This window comes from Melozone crissalis, unplaced genomic scaffold (assembly GCF_028551555.1).
Source record: "Melozone crissalis strain CALT ecotype California unplaced genomic scaffold, PUWL_Pcris_2 ptg000132l_1, whole genome shotgun sequence".
In the NCBI taxonomy this organism is placed as follows: domain Eukaryota; kingdom Metazoa; phylum Chordata; class Aves; order Passeriformes; family Passerellidae; genus Melozone; species Melozone crissalis.
The window spans coordinates 163,222-185,126 of record NW_026535905.1 but is presented as its reverse complement, the minus strand read 5'-3'; the positions used below and the strand labels follow the sequence as shown (position 1 = coordinate 185,126).

General features: G+C 44.0%; 1 protein-coding gene across 1 annotated transcript; it reads right to left on the bottom strand.

Annotated features, from left to right (window-relative positions):
• Positions 1-14,413: 14,413 nt before the first annotated feature.
• On the bottom strand, positions 14,414-21,706 carry LOC128948519 (histone RNA hairpin-binding protein-like). Its single transcript, XM_054293269.1, has 8 exons — positions 21,454-21,706; positions 21,042-21,173; positions 19,037-19,141; positions 18,459-18,518; positions 18,079-18,210; positions 17,351-17,500; positions 16,095-16,179; positions 14,414-15,384 (listed from the first exon to the last, which is right to left on the bottom strand). Exons 1-8 carry the CDS (start codon positions 21,495-21,497, stop codon positions 15,268-15,270), a joined length of 825 nt encoding a protein of 274 aa, XP_054149244.1. The 5' UTR covers positions 21,498-21,706; the 3' UTR covers positions 14,414-15,267.
• Between the last annotated feature and the right edge of the window lie 199 nt (positions 21,707-21,905).

Genomic DNA, 21,905 nt, shown 5'->3' with positions numbered 1-21,905 from the left:
AGCAATCTCAAGCCTTTGCACGCTGGTAATCCTCCCAACTCCACTCCAGATGTTAAAGCTGGCTGGCTGGAGGGAGGAAGGGAAGATAAGGAGAAGAACATGCACCAGATATCCAAGATTAGAAGTTATGCACTCTCAGGCATTCATAAAAGATGGGAGCCTGCCAGCTCCTCCACACATGGGATGGAGGTTGGAGAGGAGGAGCAGCTGCTCTGTGCTGTGCTGCCTCCCAGGCCATGGATTTGTGCCATGGGTTTGTGTCATGGATTCGTGCCACGGGCCCAGCACAGCCAGGGATGGACACAGAGCCCCGTGCAGGAGCCCAGCTGGATGGTGGAGCTGGAGCACAATGGAGGGAGGGCAATCTCATCCAGGAGAATCATCCCCGACCCCCAGACCGCACCTGACCCCTGCCGGTGACTGCTGGGCTCCTGTCACACCCCCAGACCGCACCTGACCCCTGCCAATGATATCTGGGCTCCTGTCACACCTCTGGGTGATCTCAGCCTTCCTGGGGAAGCACTGGGATGTAAAACCCGGTGTCACTGTCACACTGTCACCTTCCTTACAGCGAGGGTTCCCTGAATCCCCCTGTAGGACTGGTCGGGTTTTACATTTCCCCATCTGCAGAGGGAACCTCTGTCCTGCTGGTGCCATCTCCCAGCTCATTTCCCAGGCAGCTCAGGCTGTTCCTGTCTGCCAGCCCGGGATGCTGGAATCCTGCAGCACTCTGCCCTTTGATGTGGCATTGGCAAAGGCAGGCTGAAACCCTCCGGCCATGAACAGAGTGAAACCCTGCCGTGAAATGCCGAGTCCAGGCAGGGGCAGGACAGATTCCACGGCTTCTGTGCTGCCTCCTCCTCACTTTCCCCTTCCTGTAGCAATTATTGCTCATCAGCACAGAGCAGCAATTGCACAAGAAACCCTCAGAACAAATGAAATCAGGTCTGAGGGCCAATCTTAGTCAGTGGAGCTCTGCCACTGACTCTAAATGGGATTGGGATTTAGCCCTGCAGCCTTTCCCTGTTTCCTCTGTTTCCCCATTCACGTGCTGCACATGTGTGGCTCTCTGGCAGCCCCGTGGCTTTGTTTGGGATGAGGCACTCACAGGTGGAGGCCCACAAGGTGCACCCAGAACCTTCTGGCCTTCCCCACCCACTCCCCGGCCCCGGTTGTCTGCTGAGAGTTGTTCCAGCCATCTTATGATGTCTTTTAAAAGGCAGGAGAATAAACACAAAAATAGCTCTCAGTCCATTCATTCGGGTTTCTGCCGGGCTGTGAATAATTTAAAGGTCTTCTCACCTAATCTCTTGTTTATCTCGTAGCCTCAGGCCTCATCTACATGAAAGAGTTGCGCCCATTCAAGCAGATGTTAATTTAAACCAATTCATTACGCTAACACAAACCCCGGAGCAGAGGGAGGGATGCTCCCGTGCTAAACCCAGGGCCCCTATCGGTTCGCTTTAATCTGGTGAGAAACTGAAGCAAAGGCAGGAGCGCCCATGGACAGGTTTGCTCTGGTTTCACAGAGCGATGCAAATGATGCCAGGCAGTTCTCACTGAGAGCTCTGCTCTCACTCCCTGCGGGGACAAGCTCAGGCATTCTGCAGAGATTGGAACCACCAAAAACAAAAAATCGTCATGAGCCTCCAACATGCACCCAGGGCCATGAGCTGGGCTGGGCTCTGGGGCTCCACACCTCTCACCCAGCCCAGGGGCTCTGCTGCACCTCTGCACTTTCTGGCCAGTGTCCCTGCAGGAGCTGATAGAGCCACACCAGTGCTTTCATACCATGCTTTCATGCCATGCTTTCATGGTTAACAGGGGCTATGTAAGGAGCCAGGTAAAGTGTAGCTCACTTGAAAAAACTGCAATGTCAGCAGGAGCCAAAAAGCGAAAGAATTGCAAGGAACACCTGCCCAAAGTCACACAGAAAATCAGTATTCAATGAAAACAAGCCCAAAAAGAAGAGAGGGGAGGGATGGGACTGGAATATTTTTGTTTCATGACTCTGCCCTCTTTTCAGTGAGTGGAAAGGACTACATCACCTGTTGTCAGTGTTGATGAGGACTACAAAGAACATGGAGCAGATTCCTCTCACGTGTGCCTGGGGGAGGATGAGAGGCAGCAGATCCCATCTCCATCAGTAAAATTCCAGTCAATATGGAGATGTTACTTAATGATGAGAGCAGTTAAACCAGAGGAGGCCAGAGAGAAGCTGGTTCTCCATCCATGGAGGTAATCAAAACTAAACCATATAAGACACCAAACAGCCTGATCTAATGTAGAAGCTGTCTGCCTTCTCACTAGGGTGAAGGTTTGATCTGGTGGCTTCAAGTCCCTGTCAACTTATTCTGATTTATTCAAGTAAAATACAGCAGAAATTTCTTTTCTGAAGCCAGCTTTCCTGATGTCCCAAAGTCACACAGCTGGTAAATTCACCTGGCTATTACCCGTTGTTCACTCTCCCTGAAGAGAGAAGGCAAAAAGAAAATATTAAGAGACCTGTGTGTGTGCAGTTGGTGCAGTACAATGCCATGGGCCACACAGAGGATTTTCCATCAGGAAAGTGCAAGTGGGACACTGGAAGCCTACAGAAATTCTCAGCATCCATCTCCTTGCTGGGTGGGTCCTAGGCTTGGGAAGTTTCTGGAAGTTTTGCTGGTGGTGATGATACAATTTGGCTTTTCCCTGCCTTGGGGTGTAGGTGCTGCTGGCTGCGCCTGGCACTTCAAAGCTGCACCTGTAGCACCCACCAAGGTACCTGCACCCCTAGCAGAGCCACGGCTCCTGAATTTCCATCACTGCGAGTGCTCACAGCAGGAAGAGAGACAGAGTCACTGTTAATATGGGCAAAACCCCCTAGGCCATGTAGGGGCAGCATAAAAAGAACAAAATCCTCATTATCTCAGTGAAAAGCAGAGGAATGATTCTGCAAGAGGTATATAGATTTTACCAATACTTGAATATTTTTGGATTTGTTTTATTTATATATATATACACATATTCTAGAAAAACCATTTGTGTTGTTTACATGAATTTTTCATCATACTGGAGAAATCCTTCAAGTTCTGTTTTTATATCACTGTGGTTCTTTTCATCCAAGGATCTTTTATCAGTTATCATGCTGAAGCTTTCATGGGCTTAAAGACATAAAAAATAAATTTCCAGGAGGAAAGCAAGCCAAGGGCCACGAAACACAAAAGCATCATGTCTAAGTCAGGAGGCCTTTAAGCCATGGATAGCTGGGAAGTGGGGTTGTGAAATCCCAGAGAAATCCCAGCCTCAGGGCTGTCCTTGTGTTCTGTTCCAGCCCCCAGCACTGAGGGACGCTGGCTCTGTGCTCTCAGCCTGATCCCCCCTGATCTGACACCTACAAGGGGTGGCACAAAACCAGCAGGGCCCTGGCGCTGTCCTGAGGGCTCCTCCAGCCTTGAATGATGTTGGGCATTACTCAGACCTTGCTGCAGCTGTTGAATTTGACTCTTCCACCCCACTCCCCAAACCAGATGTGGTGGTAAATCGTAGTCAGAGTGTAGGGATCAGTGAAGACCACAAGAATGCCAGAGCAAATATCAGGTTGTAAATTCTGCTGGGTTGTGATTATGCCAACAGTTTTCAGGTGGCTCTGACCTTCAGCACAGCACAGTCCTGAGAGTGCAACATGGACAGAGCAGGAACCTGCTCTGCTGCACTTACTGACAGTCCAAGGCGAAGGATGAAGGAGCAAGTGATGCCCATGGATCTCTCAGGGCTTCCCAGGGGTCTGCTGAGCACTGCTGGGAATCAGCACAGCCATCCCCACCTCACCCATGGCTGTCCATGGAGATGCTAAAGCCAATCAGGTCACAACCACAGACGCAAGAATTCAAATGTCAGCCCCCAGATGGGCCTGGTGAAGCCCTGTGTTCAGCAACCACACTCAGTAAATCCTCAGAAAAGCAGCCCAGCTCAGGTACACACTGTTGCAGCCCAGAGGGAGGAGTCAGACAGAGGCAGGAAACCTGGCACAGGTCACCTGAATTACCTGTGTGTCCCAGGGGGTGCTTGTGGCTTTCCCAAAACACCCAGTCTGGGAGCCACCTGAGCTCAGTGGGGGTTTCCATTCACTGCAGATCTCACACCAGACAGGTTATCTAAAAAGCATTGGGATACCAATCAGTGTCTTTCAGTTCTTGAAGTCTGTAGAACTTGCTGCCCTGGTCAAATTTGTACAGGTGTTAAGCTGATTTCCAGTTTGATGTCCAGGCATAGTTGAAGGGAGAGAGTGCTTAGAGAAGGAATCTTAATAAAATTACTTTTAAAAGTATAAAAGTGATTCTCCTATAGCCAGGAAAATCATAGTTTTTTGTACTCCACTGGTCTGAAGAGCAGTTTTTATTTTCTGAGAAAGTGCTGCAGAAAGTTGACAGAGGCTTTAAGAAATTACACTGAAACAGGTAGTGTAGTTGTCACTGGGCTTGTCTTTTGTTTGTTAAAGATCAGAGCTCAGGCAGTGTAAGCTTTGCATGGCAAAGAGACACTTCAGATTTCCAGTCACAAGAGACCCCTCTGTATTTCATTCATGTATTAAATATGCCCACCCCAATACAATTTATTAAATTCTTGGACACAGAAGATAAAATGTATTTCATTTGTATTTAATATATGGTGAAGCTATCGCATACTCACAGCTGTAAAATAAAGAAAATAAGTGAGAATATAAAAAGTTTCTTCATCACGTGCTGACAAAACAAGAACCTGCATCTCATCTTGTTTGGAGAGCAGGGGAAAGATGGGAGGGGGCAGCCAGAGCAGCTGCAAATAACTATGCAAATTCAGAACCAACCATCTTCTTGGTGTAATTTCTGACAAATAATTTTCTTGTACAACAATTTTTAGGTTGATCCTGCAGGACTGCTGGGATAATCATCCTGACATGCAGATAACAGGATTGTGATCATAAATCTTAAGATTCAAGTACGTTCACCATGGTTGAGGGACCCCCAGCATTTTGAGAGGATCAGAATATTTTTCCCCCGAAAAGATGATGGCATGAAGAGCACATATGCAGAAAGTGAATCCTCAGAAATACAGAGCAATGCATCGTTTTTACTTCAATTTGCCATGCACTCCTTATCATTTCACCCACATTCTGCCCACTAATCAAGGGGAAGAGGCTTGGCTGGTGCAACTGGTTCTGGATAGATCTATTTGTGGCTGTTGCTATTGCAGCAACAGCAAAAGTGTGTTTTTTATAGAAGAATCTAGGCTCTGTCACAGAATATAAGTGACTTATTCTGTGAATAATTATTTTTATCTACAGAGTGAAAGAACCTTTACACCAGGCTGGTGTTGTGTGGGGTTATTCCAGTTGTGCACATTAAGTGATGAAGGGAAATTCACTTCTTTTCATTGTTTGGCCCTGCTTGGTACAAGTCAGCCTTTTCTGCATGGAAGAGGAGAAATCAGGTATTTAAGTAATATTAATATTGCAGAGCTATGGAGCTGGGGTTCTTTGCCTTTTAAAGATAGTTTGTCTTCTGCAAGCAAAATGAGAAAAAAGTATAGAACAGCACCGAGTTGTTTATCAATATAAAACACTCAGCTGATGAGATGCACTAATCCACAGCCAAACCCTGGGTAAAGGCCCAGCTGACTCCTGTTTAAGCCACCACCTCACTCCACAGCTTTTCTATGTCAAAACCCTGACAGTACCTACCATTTGAGCCAATCCCACAGTTAACCACAGCCCTGCACATCCATGGTGATCAAACAAATGCTCACCTTCCAAACTGTGAGGAATGTGACGTTAATAAAGGCACACTGCTCCCTGCTAGGCAATGCAGGATCCTCCAGACGTGCCACATTACATCCCACGGGGCAGGAGTGTTCACTGGGACGCTGCTGTGAGGAGGGCATGTCTGGATTTACTTTCCTCCCCAAGGACCCTTCCAGCAGCCAGCATCTTCTCCGTTGCACATAATTCTCTTTTACCAGAAACACCTGTAGGAGCTGTAATTCCCGTCCTCGTGTTGCAGCGTGCTCTCCCCTCTCACCTCGCTGTCCTCAGGCCACACAAGGCACCCCCTTGAAAAGAAGGCAGAAAGAACCAGAGAGGTGGAAGCAGGTGACTCCCCAAAAGCCAGAGCAAGGCCATGAGCTGTGCTGCATCCTCAGCCAGCTCCTTACAAGGAGTCCCCCTTTGCTTCCCTTTCCCCTGGGCTGCAGGCAAAGCAGACAGACCCTACACACAAAGCACTGCTGCTGCCAGGATGCCCAAGTTTCTCTGGAAGAAGTTGGTCAAGTCAGTGGGTTAACAGTTTGTTCCAATTCCAAGAACAGTGCCCTGGAGTACAGCAAGAGCTTCTCACCTTCCTCTCTGCAACTGCACAGCTCATGCACAGGACCCCCATACCCTTTCTGCATGGTTTATATGTTCTGTGTGTGTGGGAGTGAGAGCCCAGGGATTTGGGACGGGAGGGAGGAAGGGAGGAAGGGGGAAGAGTCCAAACAGAACATTTAAATGTAATTCCTTTGATAGAGCAGCTGTGAGAGGGCAACTGAGATGATTTTGCTCTATTTCAGAAGCTGCATAGCTTTCCTGTCCTTTATTAATTAGAAATCAGGTTTCCATGGTCAGTCTCTTCTCAAGCCAATCTCTCCTGCCTGCACAGCAGAACTCAGTTCTAAATTCCCACACAACAACTCATGCTTCATTTTCCCCTTTCTTATGACCCCATCTCCCACCTTCTTTCCCAAACATGGCACACCAGGAACATTCCCTGACCAGTGCAATCAGAACAGCACAAGTGAACCCGATTTGCTTTGTGAGAAAACAGCAGAATAGCACCCAGATGGGAACAATGAGTGGAAGTGATGCCAAGACTTTTTTTCCTTTTCTTTTATATACCTTTTATATAACTTTTATGTATCCTCAGTATTCTTAGCATGCATACTTGTAATTCTTTAAGTCTGGTAACTTAGTATTTTGTTACACCATGAGACCAAACATCCTAAGGGCCTCCTAGTAGGAGGCTGGAAAACCCCACGCTATCCTGGGAAACCAAGGTCCTCTCTGGAACACGTCCTGTAAACTGGAGATTTGGCCCATCCGGGGGGGAATTCCTTGAATGGAGAATATCATGCCATTCATCCTCCTCCCATTGGGGCATCCTTGTTAGATAAGATAATTTGTAAGGTCTATAAATTGTATATGTGATCTATCATGTGTGTGCATAGTGGCGCATCCCACCTTGGCAAAGTGGTGACCAATAAGGATCTTTATTAAAATACCAAGGTAAAAACCCCGCATCCCTTAACTCTCAATTTTTAAGACCAGGAAAAGGCATCAGAAGGGCTAAACCTTTCAGAAAGAGCAAAGAAAGGAGAGGCTGCAGACAAGCAGTGGCCTGACAGGCCTGACATGATTACAGAGCACAAGCTGGATGCCCTCCCTCCCAAACCATTGATCCTCACCTTCCCAGCCCAGCACCTCTGTCATTTGCTTTGTTATTTGGTTGCTGTCCCACCTGTGGAAACCAGAAACTCTGTCGCACAGAGCTGGGAGCAGGGAGGGACAGTGTTATCTAGGAGCTCCAGGATTTTCTCCCAGCCTTGGTTCATTTTCTCTGAAGCCTCTGTGTTCTCTTTTTTCCCCTCTCACCCGCTTCTCTCAATGGTCGGGTGCCCTCGCCGAGCCCAGGAGCAGACACCAGCTGGCCCCAGCAAAGGCCACATCCCCCACTGCCTGTGTTGTTCTCCCCAGCTCGCCTCTGTGGATCCCTTAATTGCATGCATGTCTTTCAGGCTATTCTCCATGCATGAGCTGTCAGCAAAACCTCGCTGGAAACACTGGAATTTCACATTTTTCATGGAGATTTCCCATATCAAACGGGCAGTTTCACATTTTCCATGAAATTCCTACTGACTACAAGAAAAATACAGCCCCAGTGTTCGGAAGGGCTTGCTCAGCTTGCCTTCAGGCACCATTTGCGTGTTAAATGCATGTGTGTGAATTTACTTGGCGTATCATTTCAGGGATGGGATTGGAATATTTTTTTTTGTTGTTGCAGATGACAGGAGAGAAGCATGCATTCATCCATTCATTCATAAACCCAACTTGTGGCACGGCATGCTGGGGAAGGGATCTTTCGCATCATTTTCAAAACAGAGAGAGTGCAAAGCCCTGTCAACTGACAATATCCATCCAAGCTGTCATTGCCAATCACTTGAATGGACTGCAGCAGAGAGTATTTTCCACAATGAGATACCAATGGGGGTGACCATTAGGTCAGGAATCCTATTTTCTCAGCTCACCAACCCCTGCAAATAAATTCTCACCAAAAGGAGAGAAAAGCCTCATTGATTTGACAAGCGATCAGACACTGCAGTTGTCATTTTCCCAGCAGTTGCTGGCATTTTTTTTTTTGCCTGGTGTGTGAGATATGAATTTTGTGACTTAACCTATCAAACTCTTAAAGGGATCATCCCTTTTTCATCTGCATCCTCATGAAAAGCAGAACTCACAGCAGCAAGACTCTGAAAGCAAAACACTGTTCTCAGCTTTAATATATTATAAGTTGATTTACAGCAAAGTTCACGCAGGGGCTCTACTTTGTTATTAAGTCAGACAGACTTATTTGACCAGCAAGAATGTGGATTTTTTTTCCCCCTCATCAATACCCATTTTAATTTGTAAAACGCATTTTTCCAAAGCTGGTATTGTTCCCTTATGAATGCATCACAGCCAAACCAAGAAAGGCTATGAAAGCAAGAGAAACCACATTCTTCAATGAAAGAAGTTCCCATTTTCTTGCTGTTCTTAGAGACATGAATTTTCATAACTTTTTAAAATACTGCATTAATATAAAGCAAACAAACAACTTTATGTTGAATTCCAGCAAACAGCCTAAATTCTAACTGTGGATCCAGTGAAGCAGATTTGTGCTGGCAGACAGTGTGTCTTCTTCCACACTACTCAAATCTACTTCACCTCCTCAAATTGGAGCTTGAAAATTCATCTCAAATTTGCTGTGGAGTTCTTCTGAGGGAATATCTTAGCAGAAATAATTTATTAACTGATGTATAAACATAGACTTTGTGATGTTTTTACAGGCAGGTAATTTACAGGCTTTGGGAATGTTTTCTGACCATGAGGAGACCCTGGTCCCCAGCTAAGAACTCATCTGATTTCCCACAGCAGGCACATCAAGGATCTGAATCCAACTTCCCTAGTGATAGTTTTGCTTTTTTCATTAAAATCAGAAGGTTTGTCTGTAGATATTTTGTACACCATGAGAAGGTTGTCCCTGCCCAGTTGTAGACACGTTCTGAGGAGCTCACCATCTGCTTGAACATAATTACTTCAACCACACTGGATTATGATTTGCAAAACTTGCAATTCCATCCATCCAGCCCCTCAGTTCCCAACAGCAAAACTGCACTACTGCACTAGCTCTCACTTGGTCCATGGCATTATTAAAATTCAGAGAAATAATGGGATCCACTCATACTGGAAACACTTCTGCCAACAATTCAGAAGATTTTAAATATATATTATATATATATATATATATATTATATCTATCTATCTATATATATTTAAATATATATATTTTAAAATTCCAATAATTGATGTATCTAAACTTACTATTGAGAGGACAACACGAGCAGATCAGAATGTTTCTTTACCAGTATTCTAAGGAATGGTCAGAATCCATTACAAATAGATTAAGGATCAGGTTAAGCCTCACCCCTGTGCCTTACACATGGTCTAGCATCAAGGTTGTTGCTGCCAGTTTAGTTTCTCCAGTAAAAATTAGAGGAAGGAGTTTTATTCTCAAATGTCAGAAAAATAATAATTTATTATTTTGGTAAATTGACAGGTCACTAAGTATCAAATTCTTCTAGGCACTATCAGGCCATTCTTTGTTAATCAATACTGCACATTTCTTACTAGTCTTATCATTGGAGTACATTGTTCCAGAAATTTTAGCAGCATATTGAGGCCTGAGTCTGCTTCCAGATAAGCCTGGCTGGCTTAATTTTTTGTCTTTTTCTTTTCAAGATAAGTCCTGTAGTGCAGGGGCCACCAAAACGACATTTTATTCCTGATACACCTATCAATTCTAGCTTTCTATTCCTGATACACCTGTCAATTCTAGCTTTGCCATATCCTTGAATGCAATTCAGCATTCAGCTGCTCAGCTATGGGCAGTCTCCAGGAGGGACTGACTCTCTCTGTTCCTTTTTCTGATGTTCTTTCCTGTGCACACACGAGGTAACCTCACCAACAGCTCCTTTCATTGCTGCTAATTCCCTGCTATGATTTCACATCCAACACTCCAACTGCAAGGGGGAATTTTAGCTCAGACAGCAACAGTTTCAGAGCAGCTTGGTAGGTGTGTGAGACAAACTCTTTGTAACACATGTCAAGGAATATGGATTCAACATCCAGGAATATTCTGAAACTAGTCAGCTGCGGATAAAATCCTGAAATTAATTTTCCCTGGGAAATCTTAACTCCTCGGGAAAAACTAGTTTTCTGTTCTTCACAAAAGTGAAGTTCAAACAACTTAAATAAGCATTTTCAGATAGTTCCAGTGTAGATCACTGAGGATTTTAAATGCAAGCAGGCTCGTACTGTCTGTCAGGAGAACTTTTCCTCCCCCCCTGAAGTCCATTTTTCCTCTGTCTGCTGTTAAGTTACTATTATCTTCCATTCTTTGTAATAATGGGCTTAAGATCAAGTGAGACTGGAAATGGAAAGAACAGTGAAAGATGACAGACTTGAAGGGGCTTTATTGGGACTTTGGGTTGCTCCTGAGGTCAGAATCAGTAAGTATAATTAGATTCCTGGCATTTACAACAAATGTAAAGCAACTCAGAGCTCCCCTTTGTGTGCCTGTAATTAAACATGCACTTTTACTGCCCTCTGCAGTGCTCCAAAGCATCTTTGATTCCAGCACATGAAAGTGGAATGAAAGAGCAGGCCCAAATCTTCATCTCTATATGGCACTCATATTTCTGAAAACAAAGTATTTCTCAGCAGAAATGGAACAGCCCCTTTCTAAAGAAACACAAAAGGGAACGTTGTTTTTGCTAATAATTAGAGGCACTCCTGTAGCTCCCAGAAACTTTCTCAATACACTTGGACAGACAGAAAGGTCCCAACACAGACAGCTGGGCCCCACTCTAACCCACAAAACAAGTTCTAAATTTCCACACAGAGTGGAAATGAATCAGCATTTTTTGGATAAATTACTTTCCTCTCATGCTTGAACACAATCCAAGAGGTAAGTGACAAGCTCAGAGTGAACAGGACTGGTAATCAAAAAATACAGTGGGGGCCAGCAGTGGCAGTTGCTAAATCTTGGTTCCTTGCATGTTTTGCATTTAGGTATGACCCCAATGCCACAAAACTAAACAGTGCACAACTGGAGTAAATTCTGCTCAGCATTATCACTTTCTCTAACTAAAGGGTAGATATTACATTCTAACTACACCGTTTTCCTTGAAAGTGAAATGGATTTTTGACACTTCACAAAGTAACTTCAATCTCTTAACTATTTATATAATATTTTGGCAAATTTATCCCTACTTGTCAGGAAGCACTCAAACTTAGTATTCAACAGCTAGCAACCAATCTTCTCACGTTATGAGAAACCATACAGAAGAAAATAGAAGAGCAAGAACTTCTAGTAAGGTCAAAATTCTTTGAAAAGGGGTCTTTTACTAGCCCAGTTTTGATGAAGTGCCTGATCCCCCTGGTTTCCATACAAATCCATCCTCAGGTATATGCAGTTACTCTTATTTACACTAGGAACACAATAAAACAGATTTCCTGAAAATAACTCCAGTAAATACCTGCACGAATAGAAGTTGTTTGAATGGTATTTTGAACTTAAAAAAAATGGATACATGGAAGAAAGCTGGTTTTAGCTTGGCTTCCTTAGAGCATTAAACTGTTGTACTGGGAAGTCCTTCCCAAAATCTCTGTCTTGTCGCTTGTAATTTTTGAACTGGCTGTCCAGGTACTGAACAGAAAGGTAAATATGTTCCCTTATGGTTTATGTACCAAGAGCTGAGTGATGAAGGAAGGCCCAGTTAATGCCCAAGGAAGGACGAGCTGGGGCAGCTCAGCTCTTCAATGCCACCCTCCCCACGCTCGAGCACCAATGGCCCAGCCCAAACAGATGGAGTTTAAACTGGCCACAGCCAGGGCTGCTCTCAGCCAGGCACGCCACAAGAGGGGACAGGCCTTGGCGTGAAGGGAGTAAGAGAAACACAAACCAGAAGGCACAGCTCTATAAAAAGCAGGGTTGACAGGTTCTGCTGCCTACAGAACAACCTGCTCGGTTTTATTTTTAGAGGAATTTAACCTAATAAGGCTAAAATTTGACAGCAGTACTTGCTTGTTCTCCATCTGAAGCAAACTTCACGGCATGCAACTATGCACAACTGAACATATGGGCATTGTTTTTCCATAAGATTCCTCTATTACCGGATACTGCCCTAAATGGGTGGGTTAGCCCACATTTAACCACTAGAGGGCTTAATTCTACTGCAAAAACTCTGGGGTTTTTTTCAATTTGGTGCTCAGGACCTTTGGAAAAACACCCAAACTGAGTGTTCTCTTTAAATACCAACCATAAAAACTAAGAGATCTAAGTAATGAGACAAAAGGCAATTGTTGTGGTGAAGATATCGCTGTGGGTGGCCAGCTCCTTCAGGACAAAGTAACAAATCTGAGCCTGATTCACAAACAGCTACTGAACACAGACCAGCTACACTTCTAGTGTGGATCAAACCCACCTGGTTCTGGGGTGAGTGTGCTGCACAGAGCTGAAAGCTGAACAGCACCTCAGATTGCTTTTAATGAGAGCAACAGAATTAAGATATCTGTAAGCAAGCTGGAGCACCCCACAGGAAAACAAGGGATAAACTAGCCAAAAACCCCCTAAAAACAGTGACATAGAATGTTACAGTCTGAAGCAGAAGTGACAGAGCACATTGAAAGGTGACAGAACAGAGCAGAGATGGAACAGAGCGGGCACAGTGAGGGGCAGCACCCACCTCAGCAGGGCAGGGTCACGTACAGGAGGGTCATTTCCCAAGGCCTGTGCTAGGAACCTTGTCTGAGTAGTTCAGGTTAGCTGGACTAATCTCAAATTATACACCACATTATGGACTAACCCCTGAGAAGTTACTCTGCAGAAATTTGAAAGCACCTCAAGCCATTTGCCAAAGGAGAATGATTTGTTGTGTGCTCCATTATAACAGAGAAGTGCATCCCAGGTGTTTGCCTGAGCCCTGCCCAGGGTTTGGTGTTCTTCACAAGGTTTTCCCCACATTCCAGCCCAGAGCTGGATGCAGCACTCAAGGAGGGGTCTCACAAGGGGCAGGGTCCCCTCCCTTGCCCTGGTGGCCATGCTGCTCTTGGTGCAGTCCAGGACACAGCTGCCTTTCTGAGCTGTGAGTGCCCATGGCTGAGTCACTTCAAGCTTCTCATCCACCCACCAACATCCCCAGGTCCTTCCCCTCAGGGCTGCTCCCCATCTGCTCATCCCCCAGCCTGCATCCATGCTCCAGAGATTGTCCCAACCCATGTCCTTCCTTATTTCAAAAGCAGGTGTAAGTAACCCTACCCCTCAGAAGCCTCTAAACACTCTGAATATCCCACTGATCCAACCCGTGTGGGTAGCTACAGTAGGACAGAAAAACTTCTTTTAAATAAACCAATTCTAGTGGCAGTTCTGACACTCAGCTACAGACTGACACACTGGAAATACTTAAGAACAGCCAGGAACAGTGTGGCCAGAAAATGTGACATGAGAAAAGCAAATTGGGAAGGACAGAGGGTGCAGAGTGCAGGTAGAAGGCAACTGCCATTTTGTTGCCTTCTCTGGAAAAAATACATGTTAGGAAGGCATCAGAGCTGAGCACCAACCTTATCCCAATGCCACTATAGTGGCAAGAGTAGAAACTCTTGAAGTTTCGCTGATTTCAAAAGTGCCTAACAAATCAGACAATAATAGTAAGCAATATTACTAGCTAAGATACTCCCTTGAGTTGGTGAGTTTAAGGGGTGTAGCATCAACACCCAGAAATTCCATTTTAAGAGGTAAAACCAGGTGAGGTGACTGTAAAAAGCTGTTCTCTAAGTGAAGAGGATTGAAGTGTTCACACAACTCTTCTAGCAGTTTTTCCTAGAGAACAGAACTTGGCAACTACTAAACATCTACTAAACCAAATTGTCTCAAATTCACTCTGGTGGCCATGTCAATAGATTCTAAGGTCTCCTCAAAGTCAGAGGATGGTGCTAACACAGATTCACCCTGGCTCAGTACCAATATCAGACACTTGGCTTTCAGCATTTCCCTGCATTTCGTTATGCTCAGAGCACTGCTAGCAGGAAATGAAGAGTCAGATGTAAAAGTAAAGGCAGTTCTGTTTATTTTCCAGCAACATCCCACGCAAAAGCAATAAAAACACGAACTGCTCTCAGCAGAAAATCTGTACAGTTGGTAACATTTACAACAGTTTTACATTTAAAACCAGAAAACTGAAAGAATCAAGCACTTTCCCTAGACATTGTTTTCTTGACTGCATGAATAAATGACTCATGACTATTTACAAATTTCAAGTTAAGGCTACTACTTCTAAAAAAACCCCAACATTATTGCATAGACTTTGCCATGTTGACTTTCAATTTCTTGATGGTATTAAACTTCCAATTGTTTCTGAAAAATTTTTGCAAAAAGTGGTTTTTTAAGGTAAGGTAGTTAAACTTACAGTGACTGCAGTAGATGGGCTTACTCGTACTAATCAGCCACATGCACAGCACCACGTGCCTTACTCCAGGTCAGGGGTGTTACAAGAGCCATTTGTAAAAACAAGGAAACATAAAAAAACCACCCCAACTTGGCTCTTGATCTGCAGGTGGACAACTAAAATCATGTTCAGAGTAGGGGAGGGAGTGGGGGAAATTGATAAGATCTTGCTGTGCTATTTATAATTACTAGAGGATAGCACTGCCATTGGCTAGTTTTACTATTGAGAAGTTTTATAAAAAAATCTGATATACATAAATTAAAAGTTAACAAGAAGTCACACAACTTAATTGCAATTTTACATAAGTTTGGTCTGGAGAATACCTAGACCAATCACAGCTTTGAGAACAGTCTTCAACTTTTCTTAAGCTTTCTTACTATGAACAGTTTATGGATCAAGCTAACCTCTCAAATTTAAGAGAAACTTTCCCTAAAACAGCTTGCACAGGACTATTTAACTCACAGTATCAAATTCTTTCAGTGGCTCACTCAAACACACTTCCAAATCAAATTCTCCTTCTGCTTGATAGTCAACATGTCTAACTTTGGTGGGAGTGCCAGAACAGGTATCCTGCAAGGGAAAGGCAATTCATAATTACTAGTTAAGTAGAGGTTATTAGTACAGGTAATTCAATTAGCTTCTGTAATTCATTTAGACCACCCTAAAACAAAGGCTTACAAATTCTTTAAAGGCCATAAAAACTCAATGTTAGTCTTAATATTAAAGAGATGTAGGCAGAAGCCCATCCAACCACATTTGAAAATACCTTGCAAGTGTTCCAAGGGCCTATACATGCAAACATTAAAACATTATAGAGATTTAATATTTGAAAAATAAATCCAGTAAGAAAAACATTCCTAGATCTTTAATGCTCAGCTGTACCAAGTGCTTTCTGGACATAAAAGAAGCCTACTTCTGTGTGACAAGGAAATTCCACCCTATTTTAATACTAGATATTGCAATCTAAAGTAGTATTTCAATTGTACATTACAGTTCATAACTGATTTGCTTCCAACAAATTAATTTTCTTTTGAAGGCTATGAAAAAATGAGATATTTTTAATTCGAGATGATTTAAGTTCTAATTCTCTAAACCCAAGACTACAGACAGATAATGGCTATAGCTGGAAAATACCTGAGTTTCAAAATTGCTCAGCTGTATAAACAGTCCCTAAACAAAGCAGGTGATGGGATCTGTGAGGTATCAGGCTGCTCTGGATTTAATTCTAAGCAATGAACCAATTATTAAAAAATAGTTATGCAAAGGACAGATATGCTTACATCATTATCTTGACAGCTCGTTTGAGACTCAGTAGAATTGCTTCCAACAGATTCTGTCTCCATCTCACCAAGGTCAACAGGACAACTGTAAAATCATTTAGAAGAATACAGCATAATTGATTTTTTAGTGTTAAGATGAACTTTGTTGTGCAGTTCTGAAAAAAAAAATGACCAGAGGAGGAGAAAGAGACCTACAGAGATCACAGGGACAGTGGTGGCAAACTGGGGAGACAAACAGAACTGCAGGACAGCTCAGTACTGCCAAAATGGCCAAGGACTGAATTAAGTCTTGAGATTGAATACTGCAACTTGTCAAAGACAAAAACCCAGTGCTCAAGAAATGCCCCAATGCAAATGTTACAGGAGAGGAATGAATTTTTTTTTTTCAGTTTTGTAAAGATTTAATATCCATTATACACAGCATCTGAAGGTAGCATTTCAACACCAAAGCACACAGCAGGGTTCTGGCTGAAGGACCAACGCCCCTCACACTGACAGAAAGTTAAAGGAAGCTAAAAGGAAGCTTTTCTTCTACATCCTGTTGCTCTGCAGTAGTTTTAAAGTCAGCATCCCATTAAGGAAAAACACTACTTTATTAACACAAAGCTGCCTGCTGAGGAATTAAGTTCCATCTTTGTCCCTTGCATTCGCTACTGCCAGTTTTATGTCATGATGCTGATCAGCTGTATTGCTTTCTACAGAGGAAAACAACTATGGCATCACTGTGCATCTTCTAGAGCTTGGGCTGTGAACACTTGTGGCCATGCTTTGAGCTTGGGATGAGCTGACAATTCTCCCTCTCTGGAGAAGAAACGTTTTATACCACTGTTCTTGAACTAGCAAGTGAGAAGAGTGAGGCAGGTTCCTGTACAGTGGATTGTTCCAAGCTCAATATTCACACCTGCCATTAGTGAGAACTCTCCAGCACTGCTCCTACCAGATAATCTGAACACTGCTCTGAAAGAATTGGCTCCTGCTGATGGTGTGATTATTTTACAGAGCAGCACAGAACTGGCTCTGCTTTCACCATTAAAAATTGAGAGATATGTGTATATGCACTGGGCAAGGACCAGAGAGCTGCTGGATATTTTGACTGAGAAGGAACTCAACACCACTAAGTGTGGATAAATAATTAGGAAAAACATCCAGCACTCACTGACTTGTCTCAAGAAGAACTATGCTGGTGTTTACTTCTTAAACAGGAGACTTCATGTCATAATTTCTATAACAGCATCCTGAACACTCTGTGTACATACATTTCCTGCAGATCACATCCTCCTTCAGTTGGAGGATCCCAGGAATGCAGTGCAACCTTCCACAGTTTGATCTGCTGGTCCCACGACCTTCGGCTGTACTTCTTGAATTTGTTTGGAGTTCTGGGATGAACTCCTGGGATACGATGGCATCTGTTCAGATATCAGACATGAAAAATTATCAGTGCTTTATTCACACATACATAACATACCTTTACATGTTAGCTGATTTATTATTTATGAGAAAAGACCAATGTGCAATTCCAGCACTCAAGCAAAGGTTTGCCAGCTCCATGCAAGCTTCTTAGTTTTTCTGACTCCAAGTCAAATGAAATAATAATAATAAAGAATTATCATTCATAGGTTTGAAAAATTAATTTCAAACTCAACAGCAACTGTAGCCCATTTTGTCTTGTAGTTAACTCATGAAAAAACTGACTGCAAAAAAGTAGTTTCATTTCCTCTCATTGACAAGCACATCCAAAAGAACTTTCATTTCCATTTCAGCAGCATGAGGTATTTCTTATATACTAACTCATTAAAATCAAACCTTAAACCACACCTCAATTAACTGTGTGATCTAACAGTTCAAAAATGTCTTAAAAGTTTAATTTGTAGATGCCTTCTATTTAAATGTGTATTGGATGCCAATTTAGTACATTAATGTGCTTATAAAGAACAGGTATGACTTGCAGGTGGACATTTAGTTTCTAGAAAGTCAAGCAGCTTACCTAGGAACTTCTTTAATGTATCTATCATATGCAATTGTGTTTTTTCCATAGTTTATCTGTTTTTGTCTTCTCATCAAAACCACCTCATCTGTCTCGAGTTCTACTGCCACCGTGGACTCCTTTGAATCAGAACTGAAGGAAAAAACATTGTAGGTTTGGGACTGCTAGAAAACCAGTGACACTCAAACAAACCCACTTGTAAAAGACTATAAATAAACATGTTAAAACTTCCCAAACAAATGCTCAGAGTGTTACTAAACCATGGTGTTGGAACAGACTTGAGATGAACTATTTTAAACTGTGTGTTTTAAGAAACAACATTGTACAATCAAAATTCTATTTTCAAGATTTTCCTCAGTGAAGCCAGAAGTTTAACCTACCTTCCTGAGGAGGACTTCCTTTCTCTTGAAAATTCATTTATCAGGAGTTTTCTTCTGTGTCTGTAAGAATTCAAATAATTTTAAAGAAATTATATACACAAAAAGGAACATGAAGGCTGCACTGTCACAGCTCACAGTTGAACTAACTTTTCAGAAAAGCAGCTCTGCAAAGACCTTTCTGTTATGAAATGGATATTTCAGTTTTCCCTTAAAAACCAATAAAAATACAAGGATTTTCTTTTCCTGACTATTTTTCCCTAAAGCAACTTCTTATAGCAATGATACAAAAAAACCCAGTGATTAGTGAGAGGGTATTTTAAGTATTTTAATCTACGAGATTCAGGAAAAGCTTCTTCCAAAAGGGAGATATTTAGGGATACACATCCAATCTCCAAGAGTATCCCATGACATTCCTGCAGCACTGAACCCAAAGCTGATCTAAAAGCAGCAGACAAGAGGCTAAGGTTGGCCTGATTTTACTACAATGGTGAAGTTAAAAATACAAGCTGAAACAGATTCTACAAGATAACTTCCATTTCTCTTCCTTTTACCACTTTATCTTAAACACCCAGGGGTACCTTGCAATTTCTTTGTGAACATTGGTCCTCATTTCATCTTCTTCCACTGCAGTTCCCCAGTCTAAACACCTGGGAAGGGGTCCAGGACCTTCTGGTGTTGTAAAACTAGAAAGAAAAAAAAAAAAATAAAAATTAAGGCTCTGTGTTAAAAGTTTGGGTTATTGTATTTACCACTCACAGCTTGATCCCTTAAACATGATTAATTACAATACTCAAAATGGCTGTGAAAATCTGGTGCTTTATTAAAATTTGACCACTGTAAAATTAAGCATCAGTTCTGACTTCCACCTTGAGGTTGTGTGGTTTGTGTTGGGTTTTCTTCAAATTGATGTAGGTGTCTACAGAAACATATCACTGTAGCCTGATAACCCAGCCCATGCTTTCAGTAACTTCCAGCTCGTGCTCTTCAGAAAATGGCACATGAAATACCAACTTTATTCATTTACTCACTTGGTTTCACTCCACTAAATGACCCAGCAATTATTTATACTTTGATGACTGCAGACTCATTAGCTTTATAAGAAATAAAAGCCGGAGCACAGAATTAAGTTGCAAAGCTAATTAATTAAAATTACATGATAGCACCAGGAGTTGCTCCATCTAAGTACATGCCTGGTAGAGAAGGCAAAGGCACAAAAGCATCCTATTTTAGCTCGGAAAGGGAGATTTGCTGTGACTTTGCAAACTGGTTTAACAACTTTATTGCAGGCCATTAGCATCACAAGCAGGTTCAGACTCTTGTGGGGAATAAGCCCATATCCCTTCCCAACCATCTGCTGCTGCCTGCATTCAGGTTATTCAGTGTTTCCCCTGCCTGTCTTCCTGATGACCAATTTCCCCTAAGTAAAACTCAAAACTGTATCCTACAGAGCAGAGCTTTTTCAGCATATCTGGAAATGCTCTTGAGATCTCCCAGGATTTTGTGCAAATGTCCCCTGGAATCAGGGAATCAGATCCATCTGCACTAAAACCAGCTCCAACTCCCTCCTTGCTCCTAAATTGGTTTGCACAACTTTGAGCAGTTTGTTAAATTCAAACGAAAAGTTATTTTTTGATGAAACCCAGTTACCAACTTGGCAAAATTAAAAATCCATAGAAAACAGTACAGGTCCCTCTGCACAGATATGTTCAAGCTCCAAGGATCGTTAACTTTTGCTTATACCAATTTCTAGATTTGCAGAGAATACAGGCCATGTTTTTCAGAGCTCAATCCAAACTGAAACCAGGAAGTCTGTGGGCACAATTCAATACTGGGAGACACACAGAAGTGTTGCTTATTTACCTTGAAACTATCTGTAAAGTTCCATCCTTGTACTGCTGTTCAACTATGCTTCCTGGATTTAGTTTAAGCTACTCTGGATAATGTAACCTGAGCCACTGACCAACGTGTTCCTGCTTATTGTCAGCGAAGGAAAATGGGTGGGCACAACCTACCCCTGTTCAAGAAACCTTGATTCAATCAACTGGGATGAGGGGACAACTCCCATCCACAGATCAAAGTGATTAAAGAGATCGTGGCATGAATAGCTCAGACTGAAAATGTGGTATAAAATAAGATACTCAAGTCTGACAAACATGGAAGGCAGAGTTATGGGGTGATCTCAAAACTGGATCCCCCCACAAATGTGCTGAAATAGAACACAACTTCTCTGTACTCCCTTCAGAAACAGAAAATAGATGATTTCTAAAACTGAATTTTTGTCATTTACTTCAATTTTACCACAACTGTTTCTACAGCCTGTATTTACAAACATAATGAGCCTGTACAGTATTAGCCCTCGATAAATGATCAAGGACATATTTCAAGAGGTAAGAATGAAAAACGCTGACTCCTAAGAACTGACTCCAAGATAAGAGCACTGCACTCAATCCTTTTCCCTCCTTTAGGACCAGCTATTTGTGGCTGATGAGCAGGCAGGGCTAGGAAAGCTGAGCAGACGGGTCAGTGTAACAGCTGCGGGCGAACAAAAGAGCAGGAAGCCGCTGCCATTGCCGCCATGCTCACCTGTCCAGCCGGCTGTCCTCAGGCCTGGCCTTGTTCTCCTCAAACACGGAGGACTCGGGCTCGTTCTGCCTCCGCCGCTTCCCATCGGCGCCGCGTTTCCGCGCCTGGGCCCAGCGCGGGGGGTGCTGCGGGCTGGGGACAGACACAGCGAACACGAGAACCCGGCTGGGTGTCAGGGCTTCAGCCTCCTTCGGACACGGCGCTTATTCACCCGTTCCACTCCCACCGAACGCAGGGAGGCGACGCCACTCGCTGCGGGCACCCTGAGGGGGCTCTGCGGGCCCTCTGAGGGGGCTCTGCCCCCCCCACCCCCTCAGAGAGCTCCGCCGCGGGACGGCGGGAGCGAGGGCCGGGGAGCTCAGGGGGAGCGAGGCCCGGCGCCGCCACACCCGCTTCAGCCCGGCGGCCATACCTGCTCTTGGTGCTGCCGTGCGGGCTCCTGTGGCGGAAGGACATGGCGCAGGGAATCCTCGGGAGGGAGGGCTGGAGGCAGAGCCGGCGGGGAGCTGAGGAGGCCGGAGGAGGAAGGAGAGCCGGGCGGTGAGGCAGAGCCGAGGAAGCGCTGCTGCCTTCCCGCTCAGCCCCTTCGCATCTCCCGCCGGCGCTGAGCGACAGGCCCGCTCCGCCTACCCACGGGGCGCCTCCACGGGGACAGGTGCGGAGCGGGGGGGAGAGCGGGAAGGCGCAGCGGCCGCCCCGCGCCCTCAGACGCTCACACACATACCCCACCCCCTCGCCAGAGTAATGGCTCAGCCCGCTCCGCCCGGCCCCGCCCCCGGGGCGTGTTGGCGGGAGAATCGAGCGCGGCGCGCGCGGTTTTGGCGCGCTGGGGCGGCGGGACTCCCGTGAAACAACAGGGAAAAA

What these genes read in the sequence shown, in the direction of transcription:
- LOC128948519 (XM_054293269.1), bottom strand. Translation starts at nt 21,497, where the DNA reads ATGTCCTTCCGCCACAGGAGCCCGCACGGCAGCACCAAGAGCAG. An exon ending in CACGGCAGCACCAAGAGCAG is followed by an intron (nt 21,174 to 21,453) that starts GTATGGCCGCCG and finishes GTCTGTCCCCAG; the next exon opens with CCCGCAGCACCCCCCGCGCT. An exon ending in CGAGCTGTCAAGATAATGAT is followed by an intron (nt 15,385 to 16,094) that starts GTAAGCATATCT and finishes TTTCCCTTGCAG; the next exon opens with GATACCTGTTCTGGCACTCC.